Source organism: Arachis hypogaea, chromosome 19 (genome assembly GCF_003086295.3).
Source record: "Arachis hypogaea cultivar Tifrunner chromosome 19, arahy.Tifrunner.gnm2.J5K5, whole genome shotgun sequence".
Classification (NCBI taxonomy): domain Eukaryota; kingdom Viridiplantae; phylum Streptophyta; class Magnoliopsida; order Fabales; family Fabaceae; genus Arachis; species Arachis hypogaea.
In genome coordinates this window covers 112,161,805-112,183,632 of record NC_092054.1, presented here as the reverse complement: position 1 = coordinate 112,183,632, position 21,828 = coordinate 112,161,805, and the positions used below count along the sequence as shown (strand labels likewise).

General features: G+C 34.1%; 1 protein-coding gene across 1 annotated transcript; it reads right to left on the bottom strand.

The window, feature by feature from the left end:
* Positions 1-2,675: 2,675 nt before the first annotated feature.
* On the bottom strand, positions 2,676-11,579 carry LOC112778619 (uncharacterized). Its single transcript, XM_025822920.1, has 4 exons — positions 11,436-11,579; positions 3,702-4,256; positions 2,832-3,604; positions 2,676-2,703 (listed from the first exon to the last, which is right to left on the bottom strand). Exons 1-4 carry the CDS (start codon positions 11,577-11,579, stop codon positions 2,676-2,678), a joined length of 1,500 nt encoding a protein of 499 aa, XP_025678705.1.
* Positions 11,580-21,828: the final 10,249 nt, after the last annotated feature.

Genomic DNA, 21,828 nt, shown 5'->3' with positions numbered 1-21,828 from the left:
ATGAGCTATTTTTTGGAGTAGATCATCGATTCTATCCCAGACATTTGTATTCTAACTTGAAGAAGAGATTTTTAAAACTCAAACTAAAGCACTCATGATGTGTAATTGACGGCAGGATAACATTGAATCACTTTTACAAACGTTAGGGATACAAATAGGACAATTTAAACGTTAGGGATACAAATAGAATTTACCCCAAATGTTAGGGACAAAAACGATACTTTACTCATTTATATTTTATTATGATTATTATTATTCTTTACCCCATTATTTATGTGATTATCTATTTTGTATTTTTTTAATTATTTTATCCTAGTATGTTAAGAAATATCATGATTAACATCTTTAATTATGTTTAAAAATAAACATAATAATCTATTTTATTTAATTGTAACTAGGTTGATCTTATTTGATTTTAATAATAGAATTGGTACAAATAAAATAATTCATACTTAATTAGTTTGATTAAAGATGCACAAAAAAATTAAAAGTTTAAGTAAGATGTAGATGGTATGTTTATAAAAATTATTTTTTTTTCAATTATAACACAACTAAAAATATAATGTTATATATAAATTATTTTTGAAACGCATCCAAAATTTAAAAGTTTAAGTAAGAAGATGTAAATGGTATGTTCATAAAAATTTTTTTTTTTCAATTATAACACATCTAAAAATATGTTGTTATATATAAATTATTTTTTAAACACATCCAAAATCATCAATTCTAGCATTTAAATAAGGTGGCGTGGACGAACGGGCGGTGGAAGATGACTTCTCTGGGTTTTCAATGTGCGCCGCTGAGTTTTCGATGTGAGCTTCAAATTTTGGATGTGGGGCAAATGTGACTTCTCTGCTTCTATGTGTTGTAACAATTTTCACATAGTGATATTCTCTGGTTGTCATTTGACAACGGCCGTGATTTTTTTCTCCGGTAATTGGAGTTTCCACGTTAAATTCTTGTGTTGTGATTGTGTCTATTTTATTTTTCTGTCAAAGGTGTTTTCTCAAGGAAAAATGGTGTATTATTTCCATTAGAATGACATTATCATTTTAAAAGGTGAACAAAAATCGACTTAGTAGTTCACTCAATTAATTTGAACTTGATTTAGAATTTAGATTACGTATTTGATAATGATCATGATCTTTTAATAAGAATATATAAATGTCACACTAACAAATTTCAAACTCCGAATCTTATTTAAACGATCCTATGCTGCCTACTATTAGGATAAATCTGCTTTCAGTTCTTTATTTATATTATACCACTAACGTTTAATGAATTTCAATACTGAAAATTCATATGCTTACAAAGCATAAAAATTAAACTACTAAAATACTCCTTATCTTAAAATATATGAAGAGATCATATAAGGTGAAATTGTTATTTTCTTACATTCAATCGTTACACGATTTTAAGAATGACATGTGCAAAACAATATACAAAGCAAGACAGAAAATTAAAAGAAATACAAATTGTTTGAGCAAGTAACTATCGAATTGGTTGAGCATTTGTTGAACCATTTAATTTTCTGGGGAAAGCGTTGGACCACAGAGGCAGCCACATTTTATTGATGGGTCTGGACAATAACATAAAGCAAATAATGTGGTCTAAAACTATTCATTGCATGATGGGAAAAAATAAGAAAAACAATTATTTGTACCTATAAATTTTGTGAATACAAACAAAAATATTTATCAAACAAAAAAATTAACGATATATTTATCAAAGGTAGCTTTTGTGTAACAAAAATATCCGAATTTTAATTTTTTTATTAATTTTTTAATAAAATTCTCAATTTACTCATACCTTTTATCTTCAACCTTAATTCTATCACACTCTTTTTTTATCCAATTTTTTTGTTCTTTAACAAAGACGCTTCTTTTTCTTTATCCACCACAGCACCATATTTCCTCTCCTCTCATTCCTTCTCAAGCTCTTCTCTTTTCTTCTTCTTCTTTCACTCATCTCCTTTTTCTCGTCGTTCTTTTCAATTACCAGGTTAAAGTTTTTACCCTCTTCAATTAATTCGTGGTACTTCCTCTTCTTCTTCTTCAAAGTTTCGATTGCGAAATTAGCGGAAGACTTCTTCTCTAAAGTTTTTCTCTTCCTCTTTTCCTCGCCGATGTCGTGGTGTGCGGATCCAACATTGTTAGGAATTTGTGTTTGTTTGTTTGATTCCTAAGAAGGTTGAGTAGGCTTGTTTCGAAAGGGGTTGTTCTCGGAGAATAAGGAAGCGAGTAGTGGCGGAACCAGAAATTTCATAAGAGTGGGGCAAATTAAATATAAAATATAACAAAAAATTAACAAAATATGATTTGTAGCATATATATCAAAGGAGTAATTATATTATATAAAAGTCAATATTTAACTACATACTTTAAGATTTTGGTATTTTTAAACTTGTTCGACGATGCTTCATGGAACTAAAATCATCAATTATCATCTCTGAATTGAATTTTGAAGCAATCTCCTTTTCAATATATACAATCATATAATCTGCTAAAAATTCATCTTTCACCTTGTTCCGAAGCCTTGTTTTAATAATCTTTATAGATGAAAAGGCCCGTTCAGTTGTTGTTGTTGTCACAGGAAGAGTCAAAACAAGACGAATCAATCTATCAATTAAAGGATATATATTTGATTTTCCTGTCTCTATCAATTTTTGACACAATTCAGCAAGAGTAGACAAATCCTGCAAATCTGGAGCTTTAACCACATCAAGTTCATAATGTTGTAACTCATAATCCAATTGAATATTTTCTTGCTCAGAAAAATCTAAAGAATAGAAATTCTTTGCAAGATTGCATATGTTGCAAATACTGAATAACTTGAAAGCATCTTTAGGATCCAAAGATGTACTCAATATGAGGAGCTCGGTTGCTTGCTCACTAAATCTACTATTTATCTCTTTCAATTGAAAATCTATCACGCTAGTAAAAATGTCAATACGGTAGTGGTGTTCACCAGTGACAACATCCTTTTTACGATGAGACCGAATTATGTCACTAAAAGAAGCACCCATATCAGGTATCTGAATAGCATGATCATTGCAGAAAGAACTAACTTTCTCCAAAAGTGCTCCCCAACTACTATCTCTTAACTGTTGAATCAATGATTTTGTACTAGAAACCAGATGCATAACATTCAAAATATCTTGAGATTTTTGTTGTAATACTTGACAAAATTTATCAGTGATTCCCATGATTTCTTTCATCATATGCAAAATGAAAACAAAATCAAATGATAATAAAGATTTAAGAGCATAAGTAGCATCACCACGTTGAGAATATGTAGATCTATTAGTAGTCAAATCTTCCAGAATTGAAGTTGTTGCTCCAAACATACGTAAAAGGCTACAAATTGAGTTGAAGTGAGAGCTCCACCTGGTATCTCCTGATCTTTTTAATGTGGCAATTTGATTTGCTCCCCTTCCTGTTTCAATTTGATTAGTTGCAACTAAATGAAAAATTTCAGTTGCATAAGCATATTGTAATTCATCATTGCGTTTGCAAGAAGAGCACACAACATTGATAATATTACTCAAACTTTGGAAAAAAGCATGAACATCAACAACTTCTTTAGCCGCAGCAACAAGAGCTAGCTGTAATTGATGAGCAAAGCAATGAACATAATATGCATAAGGACATTCTTGAATAATTAAAGCTTGTAACTCTTTCCACTCCACGCATATTACTAGCCCCATCATACCCTTGACCTCGAACATTTTGAATGTTGAGATTGTGATGAGATAATGCAGAACAAATCTCTTCTTTTAGAGTAGCAGAAGTAGTATCTTTGACATGAACAACATCTATTAGCCTTTCTTTGACAAATTCATGCTTATCAATAAATCTAACAACAAGTGCCATTTGTTCTCTTTTAGATTCATCTCTAGCTTCATCAACAATCAAACAAAACTTTGCATTACCAATCTCATTGCGAATTTCATTTTGCACCTTTCTAGCAAAAACATGTAGAATTTCCTTTTGAATAGAAGGTGATGTGTATATTGCATTTTGAGGAGCATTCTCCAAGACAACTGCATCCACTTCTTTATTGTAAGAAGCTAATAATTTTAACATTTCAAAAAAATTTTCTTGATTCTGAGACTCATGACTCTCGTCATGTCCCCTAAAAGCACAAGCTTGAAACGTTAACCATCTGACAGTATCAATAGAGGCTTTAAGACGCAATATATTGCTTAAAACTTGTTGTGAGCTTTGCTTAGCCAATACTTTGTCAATGTGACATAACTGATTAAGCAAATCTTTACAAGACTTAACAGCAATATTATTAGGAGAATTAAGAGATTTACCCACATGAGATAAAAATGCACAATCCTTTCTATTATTCACTTTTTTTCAATTGCGAAATCCTCCTGATGTGAATGGACTTGATTTTCTAGAAAATAAATAACATGGAAGACAAAATGCAGCATCCACTTCTGGCGAATATTCTAGCCAAGAAAAATTCTTAAAGCAATGAGCTTTGAAACGACGAGGATAACTTTCTAGACCAGAAAGAGGGTACTCATCCATAATAAATTGATATGGTCCAAACTTTATGTATGCTCTACGGATTTCATCTTGTTGATTGATAGGATAATTCCAAATTTGCGGACGCTTTCCAGGATCACGCATCAATGTATCAATATTAACTTGATCTATTTTAATCCTTGTTATTTTGGAAGCAGGGGGTTGAATATCTTGCTCAACAAGTTCTGTCACAAGTTGTATATTAGGTTGTTCAATAATATTTTGAATATTACTCAAAGAATCTGAAGCTGAATTTTGTTCATCATATATTCTCTCTTTTCTCTTGAAAAATGAGTGAATTGTTTTCATCTTTGATATTTTTAATTTGAACTATCTAAAAAAAAATAAAAATAATTGCATATATGTTATTTTTTAAAAAAAAAATATTAAACCTATTGAGTAATAACAAATAATTTTAGAAACACAAATATATAATAACCAAAAATAAAGTTATTGATTTACCTGATTATTTTTTATTCCAAGTCTCACCCAAAAATAACTCTATTAAGTTTTGTCCTCACTTCAATCTTTAAACACTGTTCATTATAAAAAAAATTAATTATTTTAAATAAATAATATAAATAATACTTGACATTATTATTAACTTAAAAAAATTGAGATGGTTAATATTTTGTTGTTCACTTCAAATCTTCAATGGTTTGTCTTCATATGTCTTGTTTTGGTATGAAAAGAAAATTAGAATGAGAAGAGTAGAAGACCAAAAGCCTACACAAATGAAAGCCACTAAAAAAGAGAGAAAAGTGGCGCTGATGCTTCTGATGTATTGAAAAAAATGTTTGAAAGATGTACTAGTGCTACTTTAATTAATAATATGGGCTATTGTCTATTGGGCTAGTATAATAAAACCATTTTTATTAATTATTAGAATGGGTTATTTGTTAACAAGAACAACAATAATCCAAATATTCAATACATAGTACAGTTTTTAGTTATTTTAATTTACAAAATTTTGTAACTTATATTTATTTTTTCTAATATTATATATAAAAAATATTTAATATTATTAATTATTCTGTTTACTAATTTTTTTTGAAAAATTTTGGGGGGACCATGGCCACCTTAGGCTCCCATCAATCTGCCAGTGGAAGCGAGGGCGATGCTTAATTTCAGCACAGCGGCAAAAAGCGAGGAGAAATTACCGACGGTAGGAGGGGGCGAAACTAAGTTGGTTTGGGGAGATCCTTTGGTTTCTTTTTGTCTATTGTTTTAATTTGAGAATATACTAAGTTAGAAATTTGGATTTGGGTAGCAAAAAGAAATCTTAAATTGGCGCGACGAGACAGAGTAGAGGAACACGATGTCAATCTCAAATCTGGCAGAAGTTGTGGTTTTGGTGACAATAGAGAGTTGTGAAAATTTGAAATTTTTTAAAAAAGAGACGGTGATATAGTTGAGGTTGAAGATAAAGAATACGAGTAATTTATAAATTTTATTAAAAAATTAACAAAAAAAAATTAAAATTTAAATATTTTTGTCACATAGAATTTCATCTTTTATGGATATAACGTTAATTTTTTTTGTTTAATAGATATTTTTTTAAATGTTCATAAAATTCATGGATACAAATAATTATTTTTACAATATATATATATCGTTGCAATTTCTTTTTTTTACCAAATATAGGGAGATTCGAACCATAATATATATGATTACAATTTCATGTGAATATGTATTTTACTATGTATTTGAATACAAATAATGATGACATGCTACTCCGTTAATTTTATCGTTAAGAGTAAAAGACAAATCGGTCCTTCACTTTTTTTTCGCGGACATTTTTATCTCTGACCATTTAAAAATACTTTTAAGTCCCTGACATTTGAAAAAACTGTACGGACTCTCCGTCCAAATACCTCCGTCAACCCAACGAAAAATGTTTGTCACGCGTACGCCTGGCAAGCTTCCCTCTTACGCGTACGCGTAGGTCACGTCTACCCACGCCAACGCATCGCCATGAATTTTTCACTTGGCCATACATTCTCCAGTTTGCATATTTTTTTTTCCATTTCTTTCAAGTCATTTTTGCTTTCAAAACTTTAAATACTAATAAAATACTGATAAAATACATAAAAAATAATTAAAAATATGATAAAAAATTTTTATATAATAAAAAAATTCATATAATATACATAAAAAGCTAAACACTAAAAAAAATATAAAAAATATTAATCATATAAATAAAATAAATTCCATAAAAAATAAAAATATGAAAAAGAGTACTATATATATATTTTAAAATATCAAACAAAAAGAAAATATTTTATAATTTTTTTAGTACCGTTAGTACTCTTTAATTTAGTATCATTTTGGACTATAAATTTTTATTATTATGACTCTTTTATTACTTATCATTATTATATAATAAAAACGAAAATAAAGTACAGTAACAAGTACCATGAAAACAACAAAAAAAGTGAAATTTTTTTATATAAACATAATATATAATAATTACAACCAACAATATATATCATATGAACAAAAAAAATTATAATAAGTAAATAAAATTTATATGAATAAAACCAAATAAATAAAGGGTAGAGTTGGTAGAAAATTTATATGTTTGTTTGAGTGATTTAAAGTTTTAAAAGCAAGAATGACTTGAAAAAATAGAAAAAAAAGCATGCGGAAAATTCATGGCCAAGTGGAGAATTCATGACGGAGGTATTTGGACGGAAGAACTGATCCGTTCAGGTTTTTTCGAATGTTCAGGGACTTAAAAATATTTTTGAATAGTTAAGAACGAAAATATCCCAAAAAAAGGTCAGGGACCGATTTGTTTTCTACTCTATTGTTAATTTAGCAAGACAATTATCTTGATAAATAGAAAAAAAAGGACTTTTATTAAATTATTTTTTTATATATATAAACAACAGAAAAGCATTGAACGGAAAAAAAAATTAATGAAAAATAACTTCAGATATAATTATACATCTTCTATCAGTCTAGCACTGTGGAATCGAAGAGAAATAAGAAAAAAAAAAACAAAAATAAAGAACGAAAAAAACTCTAAAATGAATAATATGATTATATGACAGTGGCCAAGTTATAAATTTATATTTAAATATTGGCTTTTTTATTTAAATAAAATAATAGAAGATCAAATTTACGTAAATCTCCTATATGAAATTTTAAACTGTGAATCCTCTAAATTATATAATATATAAATCGTTTCAGGGTGATGTGAGTTAGATAATGTATGAAACATGTTACCCTAAGACGATTTATGCATGAAATTTATTAGACAAATGTACATAAATCATCCCAGGCCAATGTGTCTTTCAAGTTGTATGTAAATCGTCCCACCTTAGGATGAGTTACGTTTTTTCACCTAAAACCCACAACCCTAGCACGATTTACGTGTAAATACACAACCTCAGCACCCAAGCACGATTTACGTGCAAATTCAAAACTAATAGATATATTTAGACATAATTTTAATTTATACTTAAATATTTAGGTTGAATATTAATTTTTCAATAAATTTAGGAAGTAAAAATTTTAATTAGTTAAATATTAGAATAATTCTAAAACCGAATAATAAATTCTTTGGATAACATATTTTATGTCAAGAGAATATCACTAATTTGGCCAAATAACAATCAATAATTGAATATTTAGAGGATATAAGTAACACCAGCATAAAAATGAAGTGAAAAAATAAAATACATTGCAAAGGTAGAATTTAACAAAAAAAAAAATAATTGAGTTGAGTACTTGATGTACTAAAATTAATTTTGTAAAATTTTGTAAAATATTGATTGTGTGAATACTTATAGATATAGATCAAATTCATTTCAATATCCTAATAAAACTAAAATGAGTTTACCTCAATTTTAAAACCTAATTCAAAAAATAAAAATATTTTTATATTCATAAATTATTTAGACATATAAAAAAAAATATAACTATCTGAACATAATATAAACAAATTTGGATATAACTATCTAATACTTGATTAAAATTTTTAAATTGAATAAATTGATAAAATAATAAAATAAAAAATTAATTTTTAAAATTAAAATAATAAAAAATATATTTTATAAAATTACAAATTTAATAATGTTAATTTTTATTTTATCATTTTAATAATTTTCTTATTTTAAAACATTTAAATTCTTTAATTTTTTTAGATATTGTCTTTAAAATAAAAATAGAGTTATTCATACACAATAATTTAGTCTTTTAAATGAAGTTTTTTTATTTATTTTAAAAGATAAATCTTTGTTGTAACAAAATCATTTTTTATATTCATTTTTTTAACTAATTAAAATTTTCACTTCTTAAATTTATTAAGAAATTAACATTCAACCTAAATATTTAAGTACAAATTAAAATTATGTCCTAAATATATCTATTAGTTTTGAATTTGTACGTAAATCGTGCTTGGGTGCTGAGGTTGTGTATTTGCACGTAAATCGTGCTAGGATTGTGGGCTTTAGGTGAAAAAACGTAACTCATGTTAAGATGGAACGATTTACATACAACTTAAAAAATACATTGGCCTGGGACAATTTATGTGCATTTGTCCTATAAATTTTATGTATAAATCGTCCTAGGGTAACATGTTTAATGTATTATTTAACTCACATCATCCTGAAATAATTTATATATTATATAGTTTAGGAGATTCACGTTTTAAAATTTCATTTAGGGAATTCACGTAAATTCAATCTTCTATTATTTTATTTAAATAAAAAGCCTTAAATATATAGATATAAAATACTGTTAAATTTGAATATTTTTATATATATATATATATATATAAAATTAAAGATTTTGAAAATGAACTCAACAATGAAGTAAACCATCGCATGCATTTCATTGAAGAACATAAAAGGAATTTACTCAAAAGGAACGCTGGTAAAAGTTCTTGCATGTCACTATCAAAATGGTACTTGGAAGAGCCACTAACATTGGAAATCTGAACAAGAGAAGCTCTTTCTGATTTGTATATTTGCATAGGACAGATTCCTCGCTTTCTAGAATCTAGACCCTAACTAAGACAAACAATATTAGTTTATTCTTTCTTTTCTTGAGATTGGAGTATAATTCTTTTAGAGATTGGAGTACATTGTTCTAAGCTATGATGAAAAACTTTGTCTTCTCTTCATTTTGTTCGATTAAGTTATTTATTCAACATCAGAAAGTTTCATAATCACTAATAAAAAACACGCTCATCCTAAAATAGAAATAGAAGTTTGCCATAGTATTTATGAAAAATTCTTGTTTGATTTATGTAGGAAAACTTTCTCACATTCTACTCTACTTATTTATTTTTTTAAATCATGTATTTCACTTTTGTTTTTTTTTTTTTGTTTTTCTCCTTTTTTAGTATTTTCAAAATTAAAAATAAAATATTATTTGATGAAGTAAGAATCTTGTATTTCGTGATTTATTTTAAAAAAAGAAAAAGTCTAGGAGTTGGTAACTTTATTAAATTCTGGCCATTATGTAACCAGCAAACGAAACATGAGCCATTGGATGAACTCTCACACCAATCTCACACCATTAAAATTATCATTGATGGCTACTTGATGGCTACAAATCACAAAAGTTGCTGACTCCCTAGTACTCCTTTTAAAAAAATGCTTCTGATATTTATAAGTTGCGGTATATTATATATACTCATATTTTGTTATACATATTATTTTTTATATATATACTATTAAACAAGGTAAATGCTATCCTACCCTCTTTAAAATAACATATAAGTTATCTTTTATGATGTGTCATATTTTAATGGATGTTTATTTATTTTAAATTTTTAGTAGAATTTGTTGGATGACTAATTTATCTAATAAAATAAAAAATAAGAAATTGATTTCGGGTCATTAAAATTTGTTGGAAATTTAACAAAATATTTGAAAAATAATGTTATATATTACTCTTTTATTTTTCACATAAAATCTTTGATTTCTAACAAAAATTAAATAAAAATCCAGACCTTCATAAAAATTAATTGCAAACTAGCTATATTAATTTTTAAAAAACAAGATATAAAGTGTTTTAATTTTTTTATATAATTCGAAACCAAATTATATAGAATAAATTTTTAAATTTAAAAATCTATTTGACACGATAAACTTTTTAAATTGAAAATTTTCACGGTGACACTAATTTGTGTTTTTATTTTTAATTTGTCACATCAATATTTTAGTTAGTTGAGAATTTAGTTAATATAAGAAAATTTTTAAATTAATATTTTAATAAATATATAACAAATGTATTAAAATAAACATCAAATTAGAATGTGACACATAAGAAAAGATAATTTATATATTATTTTAGAAAAGATAGAATAATATTTACCAATTAAAAATGTACTAATATATTATCTCAACTAGATTTCAGCTAAAAATGTGTTAGAAGTTTGAAGAAAAATAAAAGGTATTTAATATTGTAACTTTTTAGAAACTTAAAAATTTAGCACCACAGTTTTTTATGAATTTTTTTTCAAAAACCTATATCTCCCCTATGGCCCACAATTTAATTCACCTTTTTATGAGTAAACTACCATTTGTACCCATGAAAGTTGAAAACGCTGACAAATCTACCCACAAGAGACAGAAACTACCAAATGTATCCATCAATCATGAGTTCCGTGGGACGAAACTAACCAATCCGTATTCCGGCGTTGACTCCGTCAGTAACACTCCCTACGTGGCATTTCACGGCGTGACATGGCTTGGGGGCTGCACACGTGGATATTATAATTACAATTAGTTAAAAAAATATTTGAATTTTGAATTTTTTTTTGAAAAAGAAAGGGAAATTAGAAATGAACAGTTAGCAAAGGTTTTCCATCTTCACGCGTTTCAGAGAACAAAGGGTAGAGACCTAGGAAGAAATTGTTCATCTTCACAACTCATAGAAAACCTCCCAGGCCGACGATAATCTCCGTATTAAAGAGAGGGTGCTTGTTGGTGTGGCTCGTTTCAGCGGGTGGAATTGCGTGGTGTCATCCATAGGTAAGTAGTAACCGTTGATCTCTATGTCATGGTTTTCTTGTTTTCGATGCATGGTTGTGGAAACTGGGTTTTCATTAGGGTGTGCTTGTAGTTGCTATGATTTGGTTGTTAATTAGGGTTTGTCTGTTTGCAGATGGCAACTGTCCACATTACGTTAGTCATTAGTCACAGAGGAAAATTTGAAAAGGGTGATGATGGCAGACTGGCTTACGTTGGGGGTGAGAAAACAGAGATTGAACGAGTGAATGTCGATACCCTAAATAGGTTCTTCGTGAATGACTTAGTCAAGGATATAGGGTACACTGATGTGTGCGAGCTTTACTGGCTTCAACCTGGGATGGAGTTGGATGGTGGGTTGAGGTTGCTTAGACGTGACATGGATGTGGTGGCTATGTATGAAGCAGCGATTGCTAATGGGAGGAGAATTGAGGCGTTCACTGAGCATCCAGTTAACCTTCCTGAGTTTGCAAAAGAAACTAATGAACCTGAACTGGAGCGTGAGAATTTAAATGTTACGAAAACCCAAGTCAAGCACAGAACCAAAGTGTGTGTTAGGAGACCCCCAACCCCAAAGAAGAAGCACAAGAGAGTGGTGAAGATTAATGATCAAACCAGAGGAATGCCTGGACCGGATACCCAAACAAAGGATGATGCGGTGGAGAAAGATGTTCATCCTACCACAACAAACACACAACAACCAAAAGTAGGCAGTGAGGAACCAACTCTCCCCACACACTCACCAAAGGTAACCTTTGAAGAGCCACCAAGGATCATTCAGACCCCAGATGCACCCACCGAACCCAATTTGCCTCCACATGAGCCATTAGAGAAGACTCCTCCAGAGACTCAACAACCACATGTGTCAGTTGGAAGTGAAGAAACAGGGCACCCAAATCCAGTTTCTGTGGAGTCAGTGGCACCCACAGTTGATAAAGGGCCTGCAGATTCTAATGAGATTTTCACACAATATATTCCACAACCTTACAACGAACCAGAGTCTCAGGAGCAGAGCTTTCAACCTGAGAATGAAACACCTTGCGAAGGTTCTCAACCTAGCAGTTCACAGCCTGAACCGTCTACAAACCCAGATGTGGGTGCTGGTAGTCCAAAGAAGCGGAAGAGACGATCAACAGTTAGGCCTCCTCCATCAGGACAAACCTTCATACCTAACCAGGATCCAAACAAGCATCCTTCAATCTTTATACCTGTGGAGGGTGAAGATATGGCTGAGCCAAGTGCAGTGATGCATTGTTACGAGTCTGAAGAGCTGGATTCTGTTGCAAGTGATGATGAAGACAGTCAGCAAGCAGCATTTCCTCAAGCTAATCCCGATGCTCCAGTGAGGGACGTAAGGCTGGAGGTTGGGATGGAATTTGAGAATCTAGAGCATTTCAAGAAGGCAGTTAGGAAGTTCAACATCAACCTAGGTGGTGCGCGGAAATTGTGATTACACTTTGATTATGTAAAATTCATCGCTCTTTCTATCCCTGGTAATGGCGCCAAAAACATGATGCCAATACCATGGTTCACAACTTCGCACAACTAACCAGCAAGTGCACTGGGTCGTCCAAGTAATACCTTACGTGAGTAAGGGTCGAATCCCACGGAGATTGTTGGTATGAAGCAAGCTATGGTCACCTTGTAAATCTCAGTCAGGCAGATATAAAATAGTAATGAGGTTTTCGAAATTAATTAATAAAATAGGGATAGAAATACTTATGTAAATCACTGGTGAGAAATTCAGATAAGCGAATAGAGATGCTTTCGTTCCTCTGAACCTCTGCTTTCCTGATATCTTCATCCAATTAGTCTTACTCCTTTCCATGGTTGGCTTTATGTGATACATCACCATTGTCAATGGCTACTTTCGGTCTTCTCTCGGGAAAATGATCCAAATGCCTTGTCACGGCACGGCTAATCGTCTGGAGGCATCACCCTTGTCAATGGTTTCATCTTATCCTCTCAGTGAAAATGGTCAACGCACCCTATCACGGCATGGCTATTCATCTGTCGGTTCTCGATCCTGCTGGAATAGGATTTACTATCCTTTTGCGTCTGTCACTACGCCCGGCAATCACGAGTTTGAAGCTCGTCACAGTCATTCAATCATTGAATCCTACTCGAAATACCACAGACAAGGTTTAGACCTTCCGGATTCTCTTGAATGCCGCCATCATTCTAGCTTACACCACGAAGATTCCGATTAAGAGATCTAAGAGATACTCATTCAATTCGAATGTAGAACGGAAGTGGTTGTCAGGCACGCGTTCATAGGGAATGATGATGATTGTCACGTTCATCATATTCAGGTTGAAGTGTGAATGAATATCTTAGAAGCGAAATAAGAAGAATTGAATAGAAAACAGTAGTACTTTGCATTAATCTTTGAGGAACAGTAGAGCTCCACACCTTAATCTATGGAGTGCAGAAACTCTACCATTGAAAATACATAAGTGAATGGTCCAGGAATGGCCGAATGGCCAGCCCCTCTGATCTAAGAACCAGGCGTCCAAAGATAAAACTCAAGATGTCAAATACAATAGTGAAATGTCCTATTTATAATAAACTAGCTACTAGGGTTTACAGAAGTAAGTAATTGATGCATAAATCCACTTCCGGGGCCCACTTGGTGTGTGCTTGGGCTGAGCATGAATGTTACACGTGCAGAGGTCCTTCTTGGAGTTGAACGCCAGCTTTTGTGCCAGTTTGGGCGTTCAACTCTGGTTTTGGCTCCTTTTCTGGCGCTGGACGCCAGATTTGGGCAGAAAGCTGGCGTTTGAACGCCAGTTTACGTCATCTATTCTTGGCCAACGTATGGACTATTATATATTTTTGGAAAGACCTGGATGTCTACTTTCCAACGCAATTGGAAGCGCGCCATTTCGAGTTCTGTAGCTCCAGAAAATCTACTTTGAGTGCAGGGAGGTCAGAATCCAACAGCATCAGCAGTCCTTCTTCAACCTCTGAATCTGATTTTTGCTCAAGTCCCTCAATTTCAGCCAGAAAATACCTGAAATCACAGAAAAATACACAAACTCATAGTAAAGTCCAGAAATGTGAATTTAACATAAAAACTAATGAAAACATCCCTAAAAGTAACTAGATACTACTAAAAACATACTAAAAACAATGTCAAAAAGCGTATAAATTATCCGCTCATCACTAGAGCGCAACATATTCTTTCCTAGAGTTGATTCAACTAGGTGCAAAGCCATATGTTACGAGGAGGATTGCCCATGGCAGATATATTGTGCAAAACGGTCATTTCCATTAAGCTTCCAGGTGAAGACCTTTGTCAACGAACATACCTGCAGCAGAGTTAATAAGAACAAATTTGCGGATGGTAAATGGGTTGTAGAAGAGCTTGAGGACAAGATCCGTGACCATCCAGACATGAGTCAAAGGCAGACACATGATTTTTTCAAGAAGGAGTTTGATGTGATTGTGAATGAGAGGAAGATATACCGTGCAATGGTGAAGGCGAAAGAACTAATAGAAGGATCGGAGATAGCTCAGTATGCACTTCTTTAGGATTATGCTAATGAAATAATAAAGACCAACCCTGGCTCAACCGTGAGGATTAGCACTGATTATGTCGAAGGGACTGGGTATAAATTCAAACGGATTTACATATGCTTGCAAGGTTGTAAGAAGGGCTTTACCAATGGCTGCAGGCCTTTTATCGGGTTAGATGGTACCTTTCTAAAGGGATACTACCCTGGGCAATTGTTGACTGCGATCGGTCACGATGCCAACAACCATATATACCCTATAGCCTATGTTGTGGTGGAGTGAGAATGCAAGGATAGTTGGAAGTGGTTTCTCGAACTTCTCCAAGAAGACTTAGGAGACGCAGCAATCAATGGAATCAACTTTATGTCAGACATGCAGAAGGTAATGGTATCAATTCTTATTGTTCATGTATGACTTTATAATTACTGGTTTACATTATCTCTCAAACTGCTACTACTGTCATACCATGAATGGAATTTCATTGGGGATAACATTTTTGTTGCTTTACTTTTCCCCACTAGGGCCTCATTCCTGCTATGCGTGAAGTAAACCCAGGAGCTCATTGATGAGCAGATATTTTATACGCTTTTTGAGGTTAATTTCATATAGTTTGGAGTATGTTTTAGTTAGTTTTTGGTCTATTTTCATTAGTTTTTAGGAAAAATTCATATTTCTGGACTTTAATATGAGTTGTGTGTTTTTCTGTAATTTCAGGTATTTTTCTGGCTGAAATTGAAGGAGCTGAGCAAAAATCTGATTCAGGCTGAAAAAGGACTGCTGATGCTGTTGGATTCTGACCTCCCTGTACTAAAAGTGGATTTTCTGGAGCTACAGAACTCGAAATGGCATGATTCCAATTGCGTTGGAAAGTAGACATCCAGGGCTTTCCAGAAATATATAATAGTCCATACTTTGCACAAGTATAGACGACGTAAACTGGCGTTCAACGCCAGTTCTCTGCCCAATTCTGGCGTCCAGTGCCAGAAAAGGATCAAAAGCTGGAGTTGAACGCCCAAACTGGCACAAAAACTGGCGTTCAACTCCACAAATGGCCTCTGCACGTCGATTGCTTAATTCTCAGCCCCAGCACACACCAAGTGGGCCCCATAAGTGGATCTCTGCATCATCCATCATAGTTTACTCATTTGTTGTAAACCTAGGCTACTAGTTTAGTATTTAAACAACTTTTAGAGACTTATTTTGCATCGGATGACATTTTTAGATCTAAACTTTGTACTCTTTGATGACATGAGTCTCTAAACTCCATTGTTGGGGGTGAGGAGCTCTGCTGTGTCTCGATGAATTAATGCAAGTAATTCTGTTTTCCATTCAAACACGCTTGTTCCTATCTAAGATGTTCATTCGCGCTTAACTGTGATGAAGGTGATGATCTGTGACATTCATCACCTTCCTCAAACCATGAACATGTGCCTGACAACCACCTCCGTTCTATATCCGATTGAATGAGTGTCTCTTAGATTCCTTAATCAGAATCTCCGTGGTATAAGCTAGAACTGATGGCAGCATTCATGAGAATCCGGAAAGTTTAAACCTTGTCTGTGGTATTCCGAGTAGGATTCAATGATCGAATGACTGTGACGAGCTTCAAACTCGCGAGTGCTGGGCATTAGTGACAGACGCAAAAGGATGAAGAATCCTATTCCAGTATGATCGAGAACCGACAGATGATTACCCGTGCTGTGACAGAGCATGTGAGCATATTCTTCATTGAGAGGATGGGATGTAGCCATTGACGACGGTGATCCCCTACATACAGCTTGCCATAGGATGACGTGCGTGCGTGAATTAGAAGACAGAGGAAAGCAGAGATTCAGAAGACAAAGCATCTCCAAAACTCCAACATATTCTCCATTACTGCATAACAAGTAACCTTTAATTTATGCTCTCTTGGTTATTCGCAATTCAACTGATAAACATAATTGACTTCCTGACTAAGGTTTACAAGATAACCATAGATTGCTTCAAACCAACAATCTCCGTGGAATTCGACCCTTACTCACGTAAGGTATTACTTGGACGACCTAGTGCACTTGCTGGTTAGTTGTACGAAGTTGTGAACCATGGTATTGGCATCGTGTTTTGGTGCCATTTCCAGGGAAAGAAAGAGCAATAAATTTTACATAATCAAAGTGTAATTACAATTTCGTCCACCAAGTTTTTGGCGCCGTTGCCGGGGATTGTTCGAGTTTGGACAACTAACGGTTCATTTTGTTGCTTAGATTAGGAAAAAATTCTCTTTTTGTTTAGAGTCTCTTTTTATTGTTGTGTTAGAATCTTAGAATCCTTATTTTCTTTTTAAAAATCTTTTTCAAAAAAAATAATTTTTCTATTAAATCCTGTGCCAAACTTTTAAGTTTGGTGTTTTCTTGTTGATTTTTCTGTGTTTTTCGAAAATTTATTTTGGTTTTCTAAAAATTTTAAGTTTGGTGTTCCTTGGTGTTCCCCCCCCCCCCAAAATTTTCGAAAATAAGAAACCTCAGATCTAAAAATTTTAAATCCTGTGTTGTCTTATTGTTTTTCTCTCTCCTTTAAAAATTCAGATTTTTATTTCAAAGTTTAAAACCTTTTTCAAAAATCATCATATCTTTTTCAAAATCTCCTAACCACTTTCTCTCTCCTCACCTTTTCAAAAATCTTTTACTCATTTTTATTTATTTTATTTTGATTTATTTTATTTTTGAAATAAATTAATAAATAAATAAATAAAAATATTTTCTCTATTTTACATCATCTCCTCTTTCTCCATCATGGACCTAAGTGGAAATGAACAGTCCAGGAGGACTCTGGGGTCATATTCTAACCCCTCTACTGCTTCATATGGGAGTAGTATCTGCATACCCTCCATTGGAGTCAGTAGCTTTGAGTTGAATCCTCAGCTCATTATCATGGTGCATCAAAGCTGCCAGTATTCCGGTCTTCCACAGGAAGAACCTACAGAGTTTCTGGCACAATTTTTATAAATTGCTGACACAGTACATGATAAGGAAATAGATCAGGATGTCTACAGACTATTACTGTTTTCATTTGCTGTAAAAGATCAAGCTAAGAGGTGGTTAAATAACCAACCTAAGGCCAGCATAAAGACATGGAAACAGCTGACAGAAAAATTCCTGAATCAATATTTCCCTCCAAAAAGGATGACACAGCTAAGGCTAGACATCCAAGGCTTTAAACAAGGAGATAATGAATCTCTTTATGATGCCTGGGAGAGATAGAGAGAGATGCTACGAAAATGTCCCTCTAAAATGTTTTCAGAGTGGGTTCAGTTAGACATCTTCTACTATGGGCTTGCAGAAGGAGCTCAAATGTCTCTAGATTACTCAGCTGGTGGATCTATCCACATGAGAAAGACAATTGAAGAGGCTCAAGAGCTCATTGATACAGTTGCCAGGAATCAGCATTTGTACCTAAGCAGCAACCCTTCCATGAATGAAGAGGTTAAAACAGTAACTGCTGAACTCAGTCCTGTAAAACAAGCTGCTGAATTCAATCAGCAATTGGACTTTCTAACAAAGTAGCTAGCCGAATTTAAAGACAGGTTACAAGAGACAAGGATGGCTAATATACATATGGACGAACAGTTTAAGCAAACAAAGCAGCAGCTGTCAAGGCAAATAGCAGAAGAATGCCAAGCAGTTCAACTAAGAAGTGGAAAACATTAAATACCCCACCTCAAGGCAGCAAAAAGCTAAGAAATGAGCAAACCACCCAAAATTCACCTGAGGGCAGTAAGAGCCCAGGGAAAAGTAATTCTGGAACTGAAACGCCAAAAAATTGGTGGAAGGCTAGCGCTGAACGCCCAGACCATGCTCAGGACTGGCGTTCAACGCCAGAAACAAGGCAAGACTGGCGTTCAACGCCAGAAATGGGCAAGGATCTGGCGTTGAACGCCCAAAATGGGCAAGATCTGGCGCTGAACGCCCAAAATGGGCACAGTTCTGGCGTTCAGACGCCAGGAGCAGACAAGGAGCTGGCGTCCAGTTTCACTCCAGCTTCTAACTCTGGCACTCAATTGCCAGTGAGGGATCAGACACACACAAATGCTGATAACAACCCCTCTAAAAAGGCTTCTTCAACCACTTCTGTAGGCAATAAACCTGCAGCAACTAAGGTTGAAGAATATAAAGCCAAGATACCTTATCCTCAAAAACTCCGGAAAGAGGAGCAGGATAAGCAATTTGCTCGCTTTGCAGATTATCTCAGGACTCTTGAAATAAAGATTCCATTTGCAGAAGCACTTGAGCAAATACCTTCTTATGCCAAGTTCATGAAAGAGATCTTGAGTCATAAAAAGGATTGGAGAGAAACAGAAAGAGTTCTCCTCACTGAAGAATGCAGTGCAGTCATTCTGAAGAGCTTTCCTGAAAAGCTTAAAGACCCTGGGAGTTTTCTGATACCATGCATATTAGAAGGTAATTGCACCAAGACAGCTTTATGCGATCTTGGGGCAAGCATCAACCTAATACCTGCATCCACTATCAGGAAGCTTGGCTTAACTGAAGAAGTTAAACCAACCCGGATATGTCTCCAACTTGCTGATGGTTCCACTAAATACCCATCAGGCGTGATTGAGGACATGATTGTCAGAGTTGGGCCATTTGCCTTTCCCACTGACTTTGTTGTGCTAGAAATGGAGGAGCACAAGAGTGCTACTCTCATTCTAGGAAGACCCTTCCTAGAAACTGGACGATCCCTCATTGACGTCCAATAGGGGGAAATAACCCTGAGAGTCAATGATGATGAGTTCAAGTTGAACGTTGTCAAAGCCATGCAGCATCCAGACACATCAATAGACTACATGAAAGTTGATCTTATTGACTCTTTGGTAGAAGAGATCAACATGGCTGAGAGTCTCGAATCAGAGTTGGAAGACATCTTTAAAGATGTTCAGCCTGATTTGGAGGATTCAGAGGACATGAAAGAGCCTCTGAACTTTCTTCTGAAAGAGGTAAAACCTCCTAAACCCGAGCTCAAGCCATTACCACCATCCTTGAAATATGCATTTCTGGGAGAAGGTGACACTTTTCCAGTGATCATAAGCTCTGCTTTAAATTCACAGGAAGAGGAGGCACTTATTCAAGTGCTAAGGACACACAAGACAGCTCTTGGGTGGTCCATAGGTGACCTTAAGGGCATAAACCCAGCTAGATGCATGCACAAAATCTTATTGGAGGATAATGCCAAACCAGTGGTGCAACCACAGAGGCGGCTAAATCCAGCCATGAAAGAAGTGGTGCAGAAAGAGGTCACCAAATTACTGGAGGCTGGGATTATTTATCCTATTTCTGATAGCCCCTGGGTGAGCCCTGTTCAAGTCGTCCCAAAAAAGGGAGGCATGACAGTGATTCATAATGAAAAAAATGAACTGGTTCCTACAAGAACAGTTACAGGGTGGCGCATGTGTATTGACTACAGAAGGCTCAATACAGCCACCAGAAAGGATCATTTTCCTTTACCATTCATAGACCAGATGCTAGAAAGACTAGCAGGTCATGATTATTACTGCTTTTTGGATGGCTACTCAGGCTATAACCAGATTACAGTAGATCTCCAGGATCAAGAGAAAACAGCATTCACATGTCCATCTGGAGTGTTTGCTTATAGAAGGATGCCATTTGGGCTATGTAATGCGCCTGCAACCTTCCAGAGATGCATGCTCTCTATTTTCTCTGATATGGTGGAAAAATTTCTGGAAGTCTTCATGGATGACTTCTCAGTATATGGAGACTCATTCAGCTCCTGCCTTGATCACCTGAAACTTGTTCTGAAAAGATGCCAAGAGACCAACCTAGTTTTAAACTGGGAAAAGTGTCACTTCATGGTGACTGAAGGAATTGTTCTTGGGCATAAAATCTCAAACAAGGGAATAGAGGTGGATCAAGCAAAAATAGAGGTAATTGAAAAATTACCACCACCTGCTAATGTTAAGGCAATCAGAAGCTTTCTGGGGCATGCAGGATTCTATAGGAGGTTTATAAAGGATTTTTCAAAAATCGCAAAACCTCTAAGCAATCTGCTAGCTGCTGACACGCCATTTGTGTTTGACACAGAGTGCCTGCAGGCGTTTGAAACACTGAAAGCTAAGCTGGTCACAGCACCAGTCATTTCTACACCAGACTGGACGTTACCATTTGAGCTAATGTGTGATGCCAGTGATCACGCCATTGGTGCAGTATTGGGACAGAGGCATGACAAGCTTCTGCACGTCATTTATTATGCTAGTCGCGTTCTAAATGATGCCCAGAAAAACTACACAACCACAGAAAAAGAATTACTTGCAGTGGTTTACGCCATTGACAAGTTCAGATCATACTTAGTAGGATCAAAAGTGATTGTGTATACTGACCATGCTGCTCTTAAATATCTACTCACAAAGTAGGATTCAAAACCCAGGCTCATCAGATGGGTATTGCTTCTGCAAGAGTTTGATATAGAAATAAGAGACAAAAAAGGGACAGAGAACCAAGTGGCTGATCATCTATCACGGATAGAGCCAGTAGAAGGGACGCCCCTCCCCTCTCTTGAGATCTCTGAGACGTTTCCAGATGAGCATTTGTTTGCCATTCAGGAAACACCATGGTTTGCCGATATTGCTAACTATAAAGCTGCAAGGTTCATACCCAAGGAGTACAACAGGATACAGAAGAAAAAATTAATTACTGATGCAAAGTACTACTTGTGGGATGAACCTTATCTCTTTAAGACATGTGCAGACGGAATTATCCGTAGGTGTGTGCCTAGAGAAGAAGCACAGAGGATCCTGTGGC